Raw genomic sequence first — 16,752 nt, 5'->3', positions numbered from 1 at the left:
TGGTATATATGCCCCATTACTTGTGGCTCAGGAACCTGTTTTCAAATAAATTAGGAAGCCTTTGTGGATGAAGTGACCCATTAGTAGAGTAATAATGCCACCTTTATCAAGCTTGCTCATCGGTATTAGTTATGCACTATAAACCTTGTACCAAAAACCCTGAGGGGATTCAATTAAAATGAAGTCAGCTCTGTGGAGCTCTGTGAAGAGCTCTGTGTGTGTGTGTGTGTGTGTGTGTGTGTGTGTGTGTGTGTCAGTGCTGGTGTGGAGCTCTCTCTGCACATTCCTAGGCTTGCCCATATCTTTGCATGGTTGTGTGTGTCTCTGTGTGTGTTTGTGTGTATCTCTGTGTTGCTATGCATCTTGGGTAATTGTGCTTGTGGTCTTGGCCTGAGTAGGTGTATAAATGTGTGTATCTCTGCAGAGAGGGCAGGGCAGGATACTGGAAAATGCCTTGTTTAGATTCAGTCAGGAGACCTGGGTTCAAATTCTGCTTCAAATCCTGAATTATTTCACATCTCTGTGTCTTGGCTTCCTTGCCTTCAAAATATGGGGAAGTAGAACATGGGCTGACCTTTCGGGGAAGATGAGACTTAAACATGTTGAGTTTAAGATGGGAGCAGGACATAGGCATGGAATGTCCAGAAGGCGTTTGGAGGTTCCAGATTGTAGACCTGGATCTACTGAAGGTCCTTGGGAAGGGGCAGAGGGGGTCTGAGTGCACATTCTCTCAGGAATGTTACCCTGTCATTGTCATTGAACTACATTCAGGGTTTGGAAGCTCTTGCTGTGTGATATTTCAGACTTGCTTCATCTCCAGAGGGAAAGCTTCTACCTAAAAACCCCAACAATGGACACATCACCAGGATGGGATAAGTGCTCTGTTCTTTATGCTGGCAGCTAAAGGGCACAGCGGATAGAATGCCAGCTCTGCAGTCAGGAAGGCCTGAATTGAAATCTGGCTTGACACCTGTGTGACCCTGGGCAAGTCACTTAACCCTGTTTGCCTCAGTTTCCTCATCTGTAAAACAAGCTGGAGAAGGAAATGGCAAACCATTATGATATCTTTGCGAGAAAACCCCAAATGGGGTCATGAAGAGTTGGAAACAACAATACCACTCTGCCTCACCCTATCGTGCCTCGTTTTTTTTCCCTGTAAAATGGGGTTAATAATATTTGCACTACCTTCTTCAGAAGGTTATTGTGAGGAAAGTCTTTCTTAGATCTGAAATCAGAGCCATGTAAATGGGAGTAGTTATTGTGGCAAATAACCTTGGGGTTTGAGGGTAGCTTCAATTCAGTAACCTACAGGAAGGGCTGCAGGGCTCTGGGCAGGCACTGCTTGATCAATTTGTGACTTCTGAAACTTCTCTTTACTCTCAGCAATGAGCACAAGTTGCCAAAGCCTTCTGGTGTGGGCTGGGCGATATGTAAAAGGAAGGGTCCTAAGGTCCTTTACAGATCCAACATTGCCTGGTGCCATGTTGTATCCTCTTAGGCTGATCTTCTAGAAGGGCTTGCTTTCCAGATAATTCTTTTTGTTGCTTCAATCCTGCACTATCCTCTCTCTTTCTCTTTTCCATCCCTAAAAATCCAGCCACCTGGAGGTTCAGGAAAGGGATCAATTGAAAGCAATTCAATGAACATTGATTTAAGTGCCAGCTGTATACCAGGCACTGTTCTTGGAACTGGACACATGAAAACAATTCCTGCCTTCAAGTAGCTTACATTCAACTGGATCACATGAAACATCTTTTTTGCCTGTCCTGTTATGCCTGGGAAGGTGGCTGCCATGATGGATAGGGCTACTGGGGAGGCCCCATGGGACAGGTTCTGATGATATAAATTGTATTCTATATTACCTATGTTATCTCACATATTCTGTAAGATTTCGCTCAATTCACCCCTTATAATTTACTTCCACAATCTCTAAGGCATACTCCACATTTTTTATTCTATAACCAATCATCTAGTATTGATCAAGGACCTGCTATGTTCTAGGCACTATGCTAAGCACTGGGGATACAAAGAAAGGCAAAAAACAAACAGTCCCTGCCCTCAAGGAGTTCACAGTCTAATAGGGGAGATAACATACTAATAACCATGTGCACACAAGATCTATACAGGATAAATTTGGGGTAGTCTCAGAGGGAAGGCACTGAGATTAAGGAGGACCAGAAAAGGATTCTCGCATAATGTGGGACTGTAGCTGAGACTTGAAAGAAGCCAAGGAAGCCAGAAAGCAGAGATGAGGAGAGACAGTGTTCCAGGTATGGGGGACAGTCAGTAAAAACACCTGCGGCTGGGAGACAGAGTTTTGTTCCAGAAACAGTAAGGAGGCCAGTGTTGAAGGATGTCAGAATAAAGTGGAGAGGAGTAAGGTATAACAAAACTAGAAAGGTAGGAAAGGGGTAGGATCTTTGTAATGACTTTAAAAGACAAACAGAAGATTTTATATTTGATCATGGAGGTAATAGGGAGCCAGTGGAGTAGGATTCAGTTGTTGAATTGTTTTCAGTCATGTCTGACTCTTTGTGATCCCCATTTGGGGTTTTCTTGGCAAAGATAAAGGAGTGGTTTGCCGTTTCCTTCTGTAGCTCATTCCACAGATGAGGAAATTGAGGCAAACAGGGTTGAGTGATTTGCCCAGAGTCACACAGCTAGTAAGTCTCTGAGGCCAGATTTGAACTCAGGAAGATGAGTCTTCCTGACTTCAGGCCTGGCACTCTGTTGTCCCACCCACCTGCCCACTGGACTGGGATAGGGGTATGATAAGATCAAATCTGAGTTTCAGAAAATATTATAAAGTATACACCTAGACAGTGTATGAAAATTTCTTTAAGAAGATACTGTATATGGGCAGCTAGGTGGTGCAGTGGATAGAGCTCTGGCCTTGGAGTCAGAAGGACCTGAGTTCAAATGTGACCTCAGACACATAACATTTACTTGGGCAAGTCACTTAACCCTAATTGCCTCACCAAAAGGAAAAAAAAAAAGATACTATATAAAGTACACCCCTACACAATGGAGTATGATGTTCTCCCACTTTTTCCCAAAAGAATGTAAGCTCATTGAGGGCAGAGATTGTTTCACTTTTGTCTTTGTATCCTCAGTGTCTATCATAGTGCCTGGCACATACTAGGTGGTTGATACATAAATGTTTGTTGATTGATGGATTAATGGATATAAAGCACACTTCACACACTATAAAAAGTTCTGTTGAGTAGTTGGTGGTGATTACACTGGTAGTAATGATAACGGTGATTGTGAGAATCAGGCAACCCCTAGGGTCTGGCAAAGGGATGGATACCTACCTAGCTATTAAGTTATACTTATCATACGGACTACTTACTGGCTGTGTGACCCTAGGCAGGTTGCAAATTGTCTTCAGTTTCCTCATCAGTAAAATGGGGCCAACAATAAGAGGACAGGATTGTTGTGAAGATCAAACTAGGTTTTGTGCAAAAAGCTTTGAAAACCTTAATGCCCTATAGAAAGGTGAATTACTGTGGTGCTTGGGAATGGCTTCTTTGTTATAGAGATTAAAGAATATTGGCCAAAGATTGGACGCTTTAACTCCCTCTGTGTTATAAAAAACCTAGCACAGAGCCAGATGGAGAACCCCATATTATGTCTCCTCAGCAGCTGCTTCATGTATTTTGCTGTCCATCTAAAGCCAAGATGAGGCCATAAGGCAACCTATTTCCCTCACCCTGGACTGGCCAATGGGCACTGATGAAGCTGCCTTTCTGAAGCAGACCACCTTCCTTCCCTTCCCCCTATCCCAGTCCCCTTTCTACCCTCCTTTTCTGCTCCCTGTTTTAGGAGGCAGAGGACAGAAGAAGCATGGATTTATGGCTGCTCACTTTAAAGACAAAGTTGGCTTTTGTGTAAGAAATGGGGCCCAGGGATCGAGTAGGGGGTGGGAGCTGATGAGAGCAGGAGGGGGTAGGATTCAGGGGCTTGGGTCTGAGAGTGGGAGGTGAGGAGGCCCAGGGGCAGACAAAGAGGATTCAGAGGCTCCCCAGGGCAGGGTCATCCAGGCAAAGGCCCCAGATAAATAAATCATTCCTTTGAGCAAGGCTGAGTGGGGCCTGTTGTGATTCTTTTATTCTATTTGTAAATCCAGGGACTCTCCCACCCCTACCAGCTACTTCCCCACCCCCCACCAGGCCATGCCTCCCCTCAGAGCTGCTATTTAGGGGTTAGACTCTAAACCCAGGCCTTCACTTTGTTGTTGTTATTTTTTTGAGGGGGGCAGGGTTCAAGGGAAGGAAAAAATAGAAGTCTCTTCACCCCATCCCCTGACTTTCCCTGCTCTCCCACAGCTGGGCTGGGTGGGAACTGCCCCCTGATTAGAGCCAATGTCCAGCAACACAGCTGGGGCACAGCTGGTGGGGAGACATCGCTGTGTGTCAGAGTACTGGTCCAGGAGTCAAGAGATCTCTGTTGACTCTGCTGATAACTTTCATGATTTCCTATAGCAAGTCACAGAATCTCTCTAGAACCTCCGTTTTCTCTTCTCTCAGATGGGAAAACAATTCCTATGGAGCCTGCTTCTCACGGCGTTCCAAAGACCAAAGGGAGGGCTCTCTGAAAGGTGAGAAGCACTGTACAGAGGTGAGAAGGTTCCTTGGTGTGATTATCAGGGCAGCAGCCCTGCCCCACAGCTTTGCTGGGACACCCACACCTGATCTCCCTGGTGCTGAGGTCTCTAGCAGGGGACTGTGCTGCAGAGCAGAGCTAGGTGTTGTCGGCCAACAGCAGGTGCTTTAATTACACCTCTGAGAGCTGCTTCCAATCCAGCGAATGAGCCAGGACCAATAAAGGCATGAGTTTATGAGCTTTGTAAACATTTTACTGGAGAAATCAAGACTCCAATTACTGGGCCCGGCTTCTTCCTATGAAGAGTGTGTTTATTGGGGGCCTCTTAAAAGGCCCCATACCAAAGGAGTAAGAAGCTGGCAAGGCTCAGTGGTTGGGTTGACTTTGATTTATAATGCGCTCGTTCCCCTCCACTCCCCTCCATTCCCCCCACCCACCCATCATCTGTGTGGAAGCTACAAATTCCTAGGAGAAGGGACAGAAGAGTATGTGTCTCTGCCACTTCCTAGCTGTGTGATGAGTGGACAGGTTATATCATTTAACTAGACCCCTGTTTTTTTTAATCTACAAAAAGCAGGAAGCTGGACTCATTTTTTGATCTCTTAAGTTACTTCCTAGTCAATATTCTAGGGATGTTGGTATATGGTGTGCCTGCGATGATTATTTTGGAAAAGCCAAGAATCCTTCTGTGGCTGTCTAGAAATGAACACAGATTGAAAAGTAATGCAAGACACTAAAAGGCAGTTGAATTCAGAATAATTGCAACGAAGAGTCTTCTTTCTGGAAAACAAGATGAAACAGGCTTCTCCTTTCTGCAGAAAGGTGGGGGGCTATGGATGTGCAGCATTGCATACATTTGCATTGCATACGGGGCTGGTTTTGATGAGTAGTTTTTCTTTGTTCTAAGGGAGGGTTCCTGGTATCAGGGTTGAGGGCATTAATTTTAACAAAATGGTTAATTTTTTTTTTTAAATTGGGGAGGGTAGAGAGAAGTAAGTGTTTGTAGGTATAAGGTCTGAAGTTTGGGTCTTCCTGGATGCTAGTGATAGAAGAGCAGAGAAAGGGTTAGAGAAAGGCTGGTAGCCTGGATTTATGAGGCTCTACTTACTATTGGGTGGAAGGGGTCCTAGCTTGTTGGGGACAGTGAGAAAAATCATAGATTTAGAGATGGAAGAGATTTTCGAGGTTATCTAATCCCGCCTCCTCGTTTTACCAAGGGGGAAATTGAGGCTCAGAAAGGTCAAATGATGTGCCCAAGGTCATACCTTGGCTTCCTCTAAGTCTCACCCAAAATCCCATCATTTACTGGAAGCCTTCCCCAACCCCTCTTTAATTCTACTGCCTTCACTGTATTAACTATGTCCTCTTTGTCCTGTATTCAGCTTGTTTTGGACGTGTTTGTTTGCATTTGTTCAGATCATGAGCTCCTTGAAGGCAAGGTCTGATTTACTGTCTTTTGCCTCTTCTTGTATCCCTAGCTTTTAGCACAGTGACTGACACATAGGCATTTAATAAATTTTTATTGATTGATCGAAGTATCAGAGGCAGGATTTGTAGCTACATCCTCTGTCTCCAAAAGAGAAGAGAGACAGTATTATTCTATGTCAGCATGGAGCCCTTCTGTCACAAATGAATCCATTAAGGGAGATCTTGGTAAAATAATTTCAATATGGTGGGGCCCCTTTTGGAGGGAGGCTATGTGCTAGGGGTTTGTCTCAGGCTTATTCTCTTCTATTGGGCTTTTACAGCACATCTGTGTGATATTGGAAGGAGGGGGGAGTTACTGATTTTGACCTCTTTTTCTCTGAATTTCAGATAATAATAAACCTGTATTATCAGGGGTCTGTAACAGAGTGCCTTAGTGGCCAGTAGCCTCAGTAGGCTCAAGAGGCCCAAATTTGGATGTATTAATCAGGCAGCTTCATTTAAGCAGCCTTGTTCTGTACCATCCTCCTCCTTACTTCTCCCCACACCCCTCAACCCCTTTAGCCTCTCCTCTCCCCCTCTTCCTCATCCTCTCTAATCAGGACCAGGCATGAAATAACCCAAGTCCAGTGGCCCCAGAGGAAAGCCCTTCCCTCCCCTTCCTGAGCTGCCTTTGGTCTCCCAGTAGACCTCCCTCCTGCCCCTCCCCAGGTGATTTATAGAGGGTATCAGGGAGTCATTTCCTGCCCTACCATTTTTGCTTCCTTCCTCCTTCTTTGGATTGCCTCCATCTAAAGCTGGCCCCTCCCCCCCTCCCTGATCCCTGCCATGAAGTTTGGAGTGGCCAGAGGGGCTGAGAGGGACATGGGGAAGTTTTGTCTCTGAACTTATTGGGGGTAAATGTTTCATTCCCCCTCCTCCTCTTCCCACCCCCCCCAATGCCTCCATCCTGCCAGTTTTCCTGATCCATAGATTTCATTGTCCATTGTCTATCCTCAGTGCTCAATTATGGAGAGAGGATTCAGGAAAATCTCTACAGCCTAGGCCAGCCCCAGGCTTTCAGAGTAGCACGAGTCTAATGTCTCCGGATCACTCATCTAACACCGAAGACCTTAGAGGCTATCGGGTCTAAACCCATCTTTTTGCAAACAAGGAAACTGAGACCAGGAAAGTTAAGTGACTTGCCTAAGCTAAGAGGCAATATTTGAACCCAGATCCTCTGACACTTTGATTGCCTTCAAGATAAGGCAGAGGGGCTCAGATTTCTTAAAATCTAGCCAATACCAGGGTCACAAATGTTCAGATTCCTTAAGACTCTGGCCAACATGGAGAATCTTTAATGAACGTTGTCTTTGGCTGAAAAAAGAGAGAGAGAGAGAGAGAGAGAGAGAGAAGGCAGGGGGAGAAAGGCTGTATTTTTGTGATAGGTTTCTTAAGGGTGTGTGTGTGTGTGTGTGTGTGTGTGTGGTGTGTGTGTGTGTGTGTGTGTGTGTTGGGGAAGTGAATTGTGTGCCCCTAATGGTGGCTGACCATTAGTACATCAGTTTCAGCCAAGGGTATGGAACTTAGAAGCTCCAACACAGGTGGGTACCACACTGGGGGGAAGGTGACTTTTCCCCATCTTTTCCAAGTACTGCTTTCTTCTGAATTCCTGGGGTCTCAGATACCACTTCTGGGCCTTGAGTCGACATGCATTCCTGTGGGAACATCTCCTTAGGGTGTCACTGAGCTTCTGTCTCTAAAATGAAGGCACAGAGATGAGAAAATGTACCTCCCTCCCTCCCTTCTTTGTAGAGATTGGGGATAATGGGTGTTAAACATCTCATAAACTGTCAAACTCGGCTGATGTGTTGTTTAGTTGGAAATTTCTTTTTCCTCCCTTTTTATTTTTTTTTAAGGCAATTGGGGTTAAGTGACTTGCCCAGGGTCACACAGCTACTAAGTGTCAAGTGTTTGGTCTGAGGCCAGATTTGAACTCAGGTTCTCCTGACTTCAGGGCCAGTACTCTATCCACTGGGCCACCTAGCTGCCCTCCTCCCTTTCTTTTTAAACCATTGTTACAAGAGAAGGTTCACAGGATAGGGGAGGGAAACAAAAACATCAATAAAAATATTAAATGAGGGAGTTAGAACGAAAGGAGAGGACCATAGATTCAGAGCTGGAAGAGATTTCAGGGGTCCTCTAGTCCAATCCCTTCATTTCACAATTAAGAAGGCCAGAGAAGGAGATGGACTTTGCCTAGGTCACACAGGCAGGGCTGGAATTTGAACTCAGATCCTCTGGCTCCAGCACCACTGTACTTTAGAATATATGACAACTCAGCTTCCTCCTAGCTTTACATTAAATCTGATAATCCTATGAGCCGGTGATTTGGGAAAGTGTTTGTGGCTGACAGTAAGATGGGCCTTCCAAATTCTTACTGCTGGGTTTTGGAATTTGCTTAGCTTATACCTCTAGGACAGTATCAGTGAATCAATCAATGAGTGTGGTAGGAGGGGGCAGGCACTGTGCTAGGCCCTGAGGATACAAATACAAAGAATGAAACAATCCCTGCTCACAATGAATTTACAACCTATCCCAGGGAAGCCGAGCAGAGCCAAGAGTAGGTTTGCCAACCAGGCATGTTCCCATTCTGCAACGCTGTTAGGGAGAACTGGAACTGTTGGAGAGAGGATTGTTATTATTCCTGAGAGAAAAATTCTGCCTGGAAGTTGGAAGTACCTTGTAAGATTCCCAGAGGCTCCAGTTAGCTTTGGCAAATCTGGCTGAGAAATAAGGGGAATATTTACAACATCCTCCTGGTTCTGCTCACTTCACTCAGCATCAGTCCACACAAATCTTTCCAGGTTTTTCTGAAGTCCATTTGCTCATCATTTCTTATAGCACAATAGTATTCCATTAGATTCATATACTACAACTTGTTCAGCCATTCCCCAACTGATGGGCATCCCCTCAATTTCCAATTCTTTGCCACCACAAAAAGAGCTGCTATATATATTTTTGGACATGTGGGTGACTCTCTGCTTTTGTATAGTGGTTTGCACAAAGTAGGTGCTTAGTGAAATGATTTTTCATTCATTCATTCATTCATTCATTCATTCATTCATTCATTCCCTGATGGAACAGGGGCTGGGGAGCTTAGTGTAAAAGACCACATCTCCACACAGGCTCCACACAGATTTCCTCATTCATCAGCCCCTCTTAAATCTATGAGGAGTGGTCAGCCAGTTTCACCACAGGTTGTGCTTATGGGCAGAGCAGGTGTAGGGAGAGGAACCATTTCCCCAGGCAGATGGAGCCTGGTCTCTGGAGCCCACACATCACCTGCAGCACAGTGCACTAATAAACACCTCTCTTGTTAGCTTGAACCAGGGTGAATTGGGGAGGGGTTGGTGATGTCTTCAGACACATCGCTTCCACTTCTCTGATTTCCCACCCCATGCTGAATTACATCACCTTGGAGGCTTGGTGTTGGTTCAAGCTGCTAGAGTCTTCTGGGAGGAAGCTTTCTTTGCATGGCTGGAAATGAGTTACATGCCCAAAATGTCGTGGCAGTCACCACCTGAAATTTATATTGCTCTCTGGCAGAGCTGGGTATTTTTCTGGGTATTGAAGTAAATGCTAAGACAGCATGCTGTGGAAGATTCAAAACCTAAACTGGGAGCCAGGAGGCTCAGTGTTCAAATCTAGTCTATGATACCCTGTGGCTGTGTGACCCTGAGCCAATTATTTAATCTCTCAGTGCCCTGGGCAACTCTCTAAGACTATGAGGTACTCACTGGCCTCAGTAGAGATACTTTTCTCCTCAGGAGTTCCCAATACCCATGAAATGACACGCTGTCCAGCTCCTATCTCTTTTGACATGAACAAGATGGGAGAGGGGAGACTACCTCCTCAATTTAAAATACAGTTTTGTGCTTATTATTAAATATATATTAAAATATATAAAATATTATACATTATATACACTTAATATGTTATATGCCTGTATATTATATGTATATATAAGCATATATACATTTATATGTCATATGTATATATAATTGCACATATACGCATATATATTAGGGGGCAATTCAAGGGATTTTCGGACATTAACCAATCAACAAACATTGATTAAGTGCTGAGGAGACAAAGAAAAACACCAAACTAATATATACCCTTGAGGTGCCTGATTCTAATGGGAAGCCCCGTTTCAGAGTTTCACTGACACTAACTAGTCTCGTGACCCTGGGAAGGTCATTTTTACCTCTGAATGAGGCATTGGATTTGATCATTTCTAAAGTTGCTTCCAGCTCTAACATTCTGTAATTCCCAAATTCTATTTCAAATATACTCTATGACTTAGAGCAGTAGGATGGTGGGGGAGAGCAGGTCAGGGGATGGGGTGGGGGCGACCTTAAGGGCATCGGTGCTAGTTGGGGCAACATTTTCTCTATCTCCAGTGCTCCCCAAGACAGAATCTAGTCTCTCCTTGCTTTAGCCTTCCACCAGGCTTTTCTCTTCGGTAACAATTTAGCTTTGCCTTTGGCTGGTAAGTCTCTAGGGAGAGGAGGAGGGAAACACAAAAGGATTAAGCCCTTTAATGAGGAGGCAACTGCATTAGTTCCTCCCCAGGGTCCCTGGGGTAGAGGCAGCACAGGCTCCTCGCCAGCTGGAGTACGGAGGGGAGAAAGGGCTCCTTCCCCCTTCCCCACCTCACCCCTTGTCTCTTTTTGGCGCTCCTCCCTTCCAGCTCCCTCGGTGAAGCAGGGCCCCGGGGCCACATCTGCCTCCCTGGAGGGGAGTCAGGAGCTATGAAATCTCACTGTTTCTCTAGACCAGTGTTTTTAACCTGGGGTCAGGGGTCCATGGATAGATTTCAGAGAGTCTGTGAGCTTGTTTGAGGGGGAAAAATTACATCTTCATTTTTCACTATATTTTGATGGAAATTTAGTATTCCTTCAATTACTCAAAAACATTCTGGGGCACAAATCCATGACACAGAAGAGGGATGACCCCTTTGTTTTAGAGGTTAGGGTTTGGGGATGGGGACCCAGACTTGGGGTGCTCAGTAAGTCTTCCACTGCTTGTTAGAGCTGGGATTTGGGGGGAAAGCTCCTAATTTTCTCTTCCTTTCCCAATTTCATGTGCCCTCCTAACCCTTTTGGTACAATGGTTGAAGCCAAAACCTTCTAGGCTGTCCTTATGGCTTTGATAACACTATGAGGGAAGGGCCTTGTGGAACCCAGGCCTCTCAGCCCCTCCCTCCTCAGCTTAGTTATAGACTGTGAAACAAGCCCGGGAGATAATAGTTGGGTACAGGGCTAGGGTCATGCTCTCCGTGCCCAGGAAAAAGGGCTCGGATTCTCTACAGAGCAAAGAGAATTCAAAGCAGTGGAGATCCATTTCTGCAAAGGGGGGAGACATCCAATGATTGGACAGGATTAGCTTTAACATCCTCATCTGGGCATCTTGTGCTCTTGGCCTCGACTGGGAGGAGAATGACAAGCGTTGAGACTGAGGTGGCAGATGATGTGGGTGAAGGTGGGTGAACGAGAAGGGACTTAAGGCTATGGTATAAGGTGTGTGTATGTGTGTGTAACATCTAGCTTCATCTTTAAAAAATATTTTTATTGATACTTTTTGTTTTTATAGCATCAGGATTTCCCAGTTTCCTTTTCAGAGAGCTATACTCTATAACAAAGAATATTTTTTAAAATTAACAAAGAAAAAAATTCAGAAAAACTGATCAATACATGGAAAAAATCTGACATGTTCAATGGTTGATACCTATGGATTCCTCCTCACTCTCTGCAAAGGAGTAGGGGGAAAGGGCTGAAGGATTCTCTTATATCTCTTCTTTAGAGCCAAAGAAAATCTAGTTTTGCTAGTTGAATGAATATTTTTCTTTTCTCATTTCTTCCTGCTGACTGAAGGACTCAGTGTAGTGAGAAAGATATCTAGAGCCCTGATTTCCCTGCCCCCAAAGCAACTGAACTGGGAGCTTCCCCTGGGGCTAGACCTGGTTATTGTGCCCTGAATGCTAAATTGGCTGGCCTAAGGGCACGCTGTAGCCCATTCGAGTAGTGTAATTATTATGATCCCCATTTTACAGATGGGAAAATTGAGGCTCAGAAAAGTAAAGTAATTTGGCCAGTGGTACAGAGCTAGCGAGGCAGTCAGGCAGGACTTGAACCCAGGTCCTTTGAGACCAGTTCCAGTGTTTTTTTTTTTTCACTACAGGTCACCAACTCCTCATGTATAAAAGTGTGGTCTAGTGGAAGATGTATTGGTTTTCAAGTCAGTGGGACCTGGGTTTGAATCCCAGTGCTGCCACTTATTGCCTATGTTAAGCAAGTCACTTAACTGGTATGAACCTCAATTTCCTTCTCTGTAAAATGAGGGAGTTAGAGCAGATGGCCTCCAAGGCCCTTTTTAGCATCTCTACATACACGTGCCTGTGTAAACTAACATACACAGATGCAAATTATACAGAGACGCAGAAATATAAAGGCATTTTCATACACATGAATATATGTGTGTATATGTATATGTAGATACATACACACATACGCATTCAGACACATAGACAGGAGCTTGCTGGAACCACTTCAGAATACCTCTCAGCCTCTGAAATGAACAAATGCTACAAATCTAGGCTTGGTTTGTTGTTTTGTTGATTGTCTGGACTTAAGAAAGTGGTAAGAGAAGATGTTCATAACGCAGAGTCAACTTAAAAGCCTACATTTTGGAAGGGGAGGGGTGGAGAGCCAGTTGTTAAACATTTACCAGCACACCACTGCTCACAGACAAACATTGGTGGGGGCTGATGTGTGGAGGTACATAACCACATGTTTACAGATACTCTGGAGCAGGGGTGGGGAACCAGCAGCCTCAAGGCCACATGTGGCCCTCTAGGTCCTCAAGTGCGGCCCTTTGAATCCAAACTTCATAGAACAAATCCCCTTAATAAAAGGCTTTGTTCTGTAAAACTTGGACTCAGTCAAAAGGCCGCACTCAAGGACCTAGAAGGCCACATGTGACCTCGAGGCCTCAGGCTTCCCAGCCCTGCATGGAAACTGTAGGAAAAGAGGACTGGGTCCAAGGGATTTTCAGTGCATTTTGATATTGAACACCATATGGTAAGGACACTATCAGTAGAATGTAAGCTATTTTAGGGCAGGGACTGTTTCTTTTTTCTTTTTGGTCTTTATATCTCCAACATGTAGCACTGTGCCTAGCACATAGGACACACTTCAAAAATATATTTTGTTGCTCAGGAATGGCAGCAGTACAGGCATTTAAGGTGAGAAGTTGTCATATGGTGTTCAGATCCTTACTACTATTTATTAGCTGTGTGAACCTGGGCAGGTCACTTAATCTCTCTAGGCCTCAGTTTCCTTATCTGTAGAATGAGTGGATTAGACTCAGTGAACCCTATATCTGTGATTCAGTGATAGATTCTGCTCTCAGCAAAGGAGAAGCCAAGGGTGCGGGTGAGGGGCCACAGAGCCAAAGGAGATGGCCTTGAGAGGTGAGCACGGGAGGTGGTACCAGACAGTCTAGTGCCTTGGGCCTTCTCAAGCTTCCCTACTTCTCCCTAACTGAAAGGAATGGCAGAGGGGATGGAAGCACCTTAGGGGAGGGGGAAACAACTGTCCCTGCTGATGGAGTGCCTGAGGCAGAAAGGAGGGGGCCCAGGCTGCCTGGGAGGACAGATGGTGAGTTGGGCTCACAGCACTTGAAGCAAAATGGATATTAATGAAATAGGGACCCTGATGCTGTTGCAGCCTCTTGGCCCCTCCCTCCGCCCCTCACTTCCCAATGGCTTTGTGTGAGGTGTGATACAATTTTAAAAGGCTAAAGCATAGACCAGGACTTTTTATTTTGAGGAGGGGGGGGGTTGCTCAGTCAGCCATCCCTGTACACATTCCCCTGGACAAAGAATTCAAAGGGTTAATTTAGAGCCCCAAAAGGTTGTGGGGGTGGGGTTGGAGGAGAGAGTTCTGAATATTTATGACACATTGAAATGTAGATTGGTGGGTCTGAGAATCCTCACCATCCACTTGTCTGTCACTTCCATGATTAAATCCCAATCCTCCTTCCTTGCTCTAAGAAAGGGTTTCATTGGGGTGGGGCCCTTGTTCCAGAACTGAGAGTACAACAAGAGACTGCAGAAAGTGGAGTGCAGATGAGATGCTCCCAGGACCTGGGTTAACATCTAGTAATAGTATAAACAAGACTGAATTGGAAGTAAGATGAGCTGGGTTCTAGCTTTTGTCCAGGATATGGGTGCAGAAGAGGTAGACACAAATTGCTATTAGGGAGGGGCTTGAGGAAGGTCAGAGATGATGTGGTGCATAGGAATGAGTGCTGAATTTGGAGTCAGATGACAGAGGTTCAAATCCCCACCCCACTACCTAATACCTGTGTGATCTTGGCCTAACCTCTTCACCCCTCTGAGTACCAAGTTGTGGATTTTTTCCTGTAAAATGAGGGTATTGGACCAGATCAGGGGTTCTTACCTTTTTTTGTGTCATGGACCCCTTTGGCAGTCTATTGAAATCTATGGACCCCAGTCACAAAATTGTGAAATGCATAGCACATGAAGGAAAGCAGTTATGTGGAAATAAAGATGTAGCTCCCCATCCAATTCACTGACTCCTTTAAATCTATCCAGGGACCCTAGGTTAAGAACCTTTGGATAGATCTGAGGTCCCTTTGAGTTCCAGTAATCATCTTTCCAGTGGTGGGGAGACGAGAATGAAGACTTCAGTGAGGTGATGTTTTGGGGGCATGAAGGATTGAGAGCATTTCAAGGCATAATTATTACTGAAGTTGAAAGAAGGAAACTGAACCGAAGGTGTGAAACCTATGCACCCAGACTCAGAGGTAGGAAACGGCAATACAGATACAAGGACGGTGTGAGTTGTCCAACCAGCCAATTAATCAATTGATCAACCAGCATTTATTAATTGAGTACTATATGCTAGGCACTGAACGAATCTTTGGGGATACAAAGACAAAAATGAAACAGGCCTGCCCTCAAGGAACTTACATTCTAAATAGAGAGACAATACTACATGTTATTGACATTTAGAATATGCAGTGGCTTTTTACATCCCTTAAATTTCCCCCTTGTGGCCTTCCTTTTTTTTTCCAGAGATCCATCACATATATAGCAAAGGATTAAAAAAAAAAACAACCCAGTGAAAAATCATTAAAAACTAATCAATACACACACAGAAATCTGAAAATATTTGCAGCTTTCCACATCTACAACATCTTCTCTGATCTATTCTTTGGGGACATTCTCATTCTTTGTAGTTTTACAATATTCCTTTTCTAAATTTTTCTTTCCATTTACATTTTTGTAATCTTTGCACACACCTATAAATGCAAAAGCTACAACCAGGAATGAGGTAGTATCTGGAGGAATGTCATTGCAGAGCTCTTCCCATGACCCTCTCTGAGTCAAATCTTTGATGCCCTTCCTGACCCCCATTTCCCTTCCTTCCCCTCCTGTCTCCTGCCAGCCATGTCGGACTTTCATGTGCACCCGCAGGCCACGGTAGGTGAGGAGGGTGGAGTGGCCAGGTTCCAGTGCCAGATCCACGGGCTTCCCAAGCCCCTCATCCTGTGGGAGAAGAACCATATCCCCATTGACACAAGAAATGACAGGTGAGTGAGAGGGAAACTAACAAAGACACAAATTGATGGTGGTCACGGGTAGCTGTTGGAGATATTAATGACCGTGAGGATAGCTATCTGTACTGAGGTTTGTGCTGTGAGGTCACTGTGTAGCCCTGCGTAGAAGAGTACATTTGCAAATGTTATTGTGTACGTGACTGAGTTATAATGGAATTAGCAGGAAGCCTGGCTCTACTGTCAAATACAGGACTACTTCATTTGTCTGGAGTGCAGTTTCTTCACATAAAATGGGGAGTGGGTAGATATCTTGTACTACCTATCTGTGGATCCTTTTAGCTATAGATTTCTTTTAAGAATGTTTTACTGTTGTCCTTTTCAAATATCACTGTTATTTCCCAATGATTCCTTCCCCTATAATAATGTAATCCTCAATGGTAACAATGAGTCACAAACAAAATAAATCAACACATCGACCATATCTAAAAATGTATGCCTTATTCCGCACCCAATGGCTACCACCTCTCTTCTCCCCCTGAAGTCTTCTGTAGTCACAGGTGTACATAATACAGTGCAGTCACTGTACTGATCCAAGACCAGAAGTCTTCAGAGTATGGTTTTCTTTTCCATTTTTATGGTCATTATGTAAATTGTCCTGGCTCTTCTAACTTCACCTAACATCAGTTCACATTCCCAAGTTTCTCTGAATTACTCACATTCATTATTTTATGGTGCAATAATATTCCATTGAGAGGTAGCATGACGAAGTGGATAGAGAAGCGACCTTGAAGCCGTCAGGATCTGGGTTCAAGTTCTGACGCATACTGGCTATGTGACCCTGTGCTGCAGGAGATTAGGGTCATTTAACCTCTGTCTTTTAGGCAACTCTCCAAGGCTATGAGTTGCATTAAGGGTGCAAAAGGAAACTGCAGAAAATGGGGTGCAGATGAGATGCTCCTGGAACCTTGGTTAATATCTAACTATAGTCAGAAGAAGACTGAACTTGAAGTAAGAGGCCATGGGCTCCAGCTTTTGTCCATGGATAAATGCAAAAAAGAGGTAGATACAAAATGGCTTAAGGGTTTGAAGAAG

At 44.6% G+C, this 16,752-nt stretch overlaps 1 protein-coding gene across 1 annotated transcript in view; it reads left to right on the top strand.

Moving 5' to 3' along the window:
* The window catches only part of IGDCC3 (immunoglobulin superfamily DCC subclass member 3), a 61,883-nt gene that overhangs the window by 31,781 nt on the left and 13,350 nt on the right, over window positions 1-16,752 (top strand). Inside the window, exon 3 of the mRNA XM_078151625.1 lies at window positions 15,549-15,693. Coding sequence (XP_078007751.1) covers window positions 15,549-15,693 — 145 coding nt within the window. The remainder of the gene's footprint in view (window positions 1-15,548; window positions 15,694-16,752) is intronic.

The sequence above is a fragment of the Phascolarctos cinereus genome, unplaced genomic scaffold (assembly GCF_003287225.1).
Source record: "Phascolarctos cinereus isolate Bilbo 61053 unplaced genomic scaffold, phaCin_HiC Scaffold_3;HRSCAF=262, whole genome shotgun sequence".
NCBI lineage: Eukaryota > Metazoa > Chordata > Mammalia > Diprotodontia > Phascolarctidae > Phascolarctos > Phascolarctos cinereus.
The sequence above is the reverse complement of the archived record's forward strand: the minus strand, read 5'-3'. Positions and strand labels throughout refer to the sequence as shown.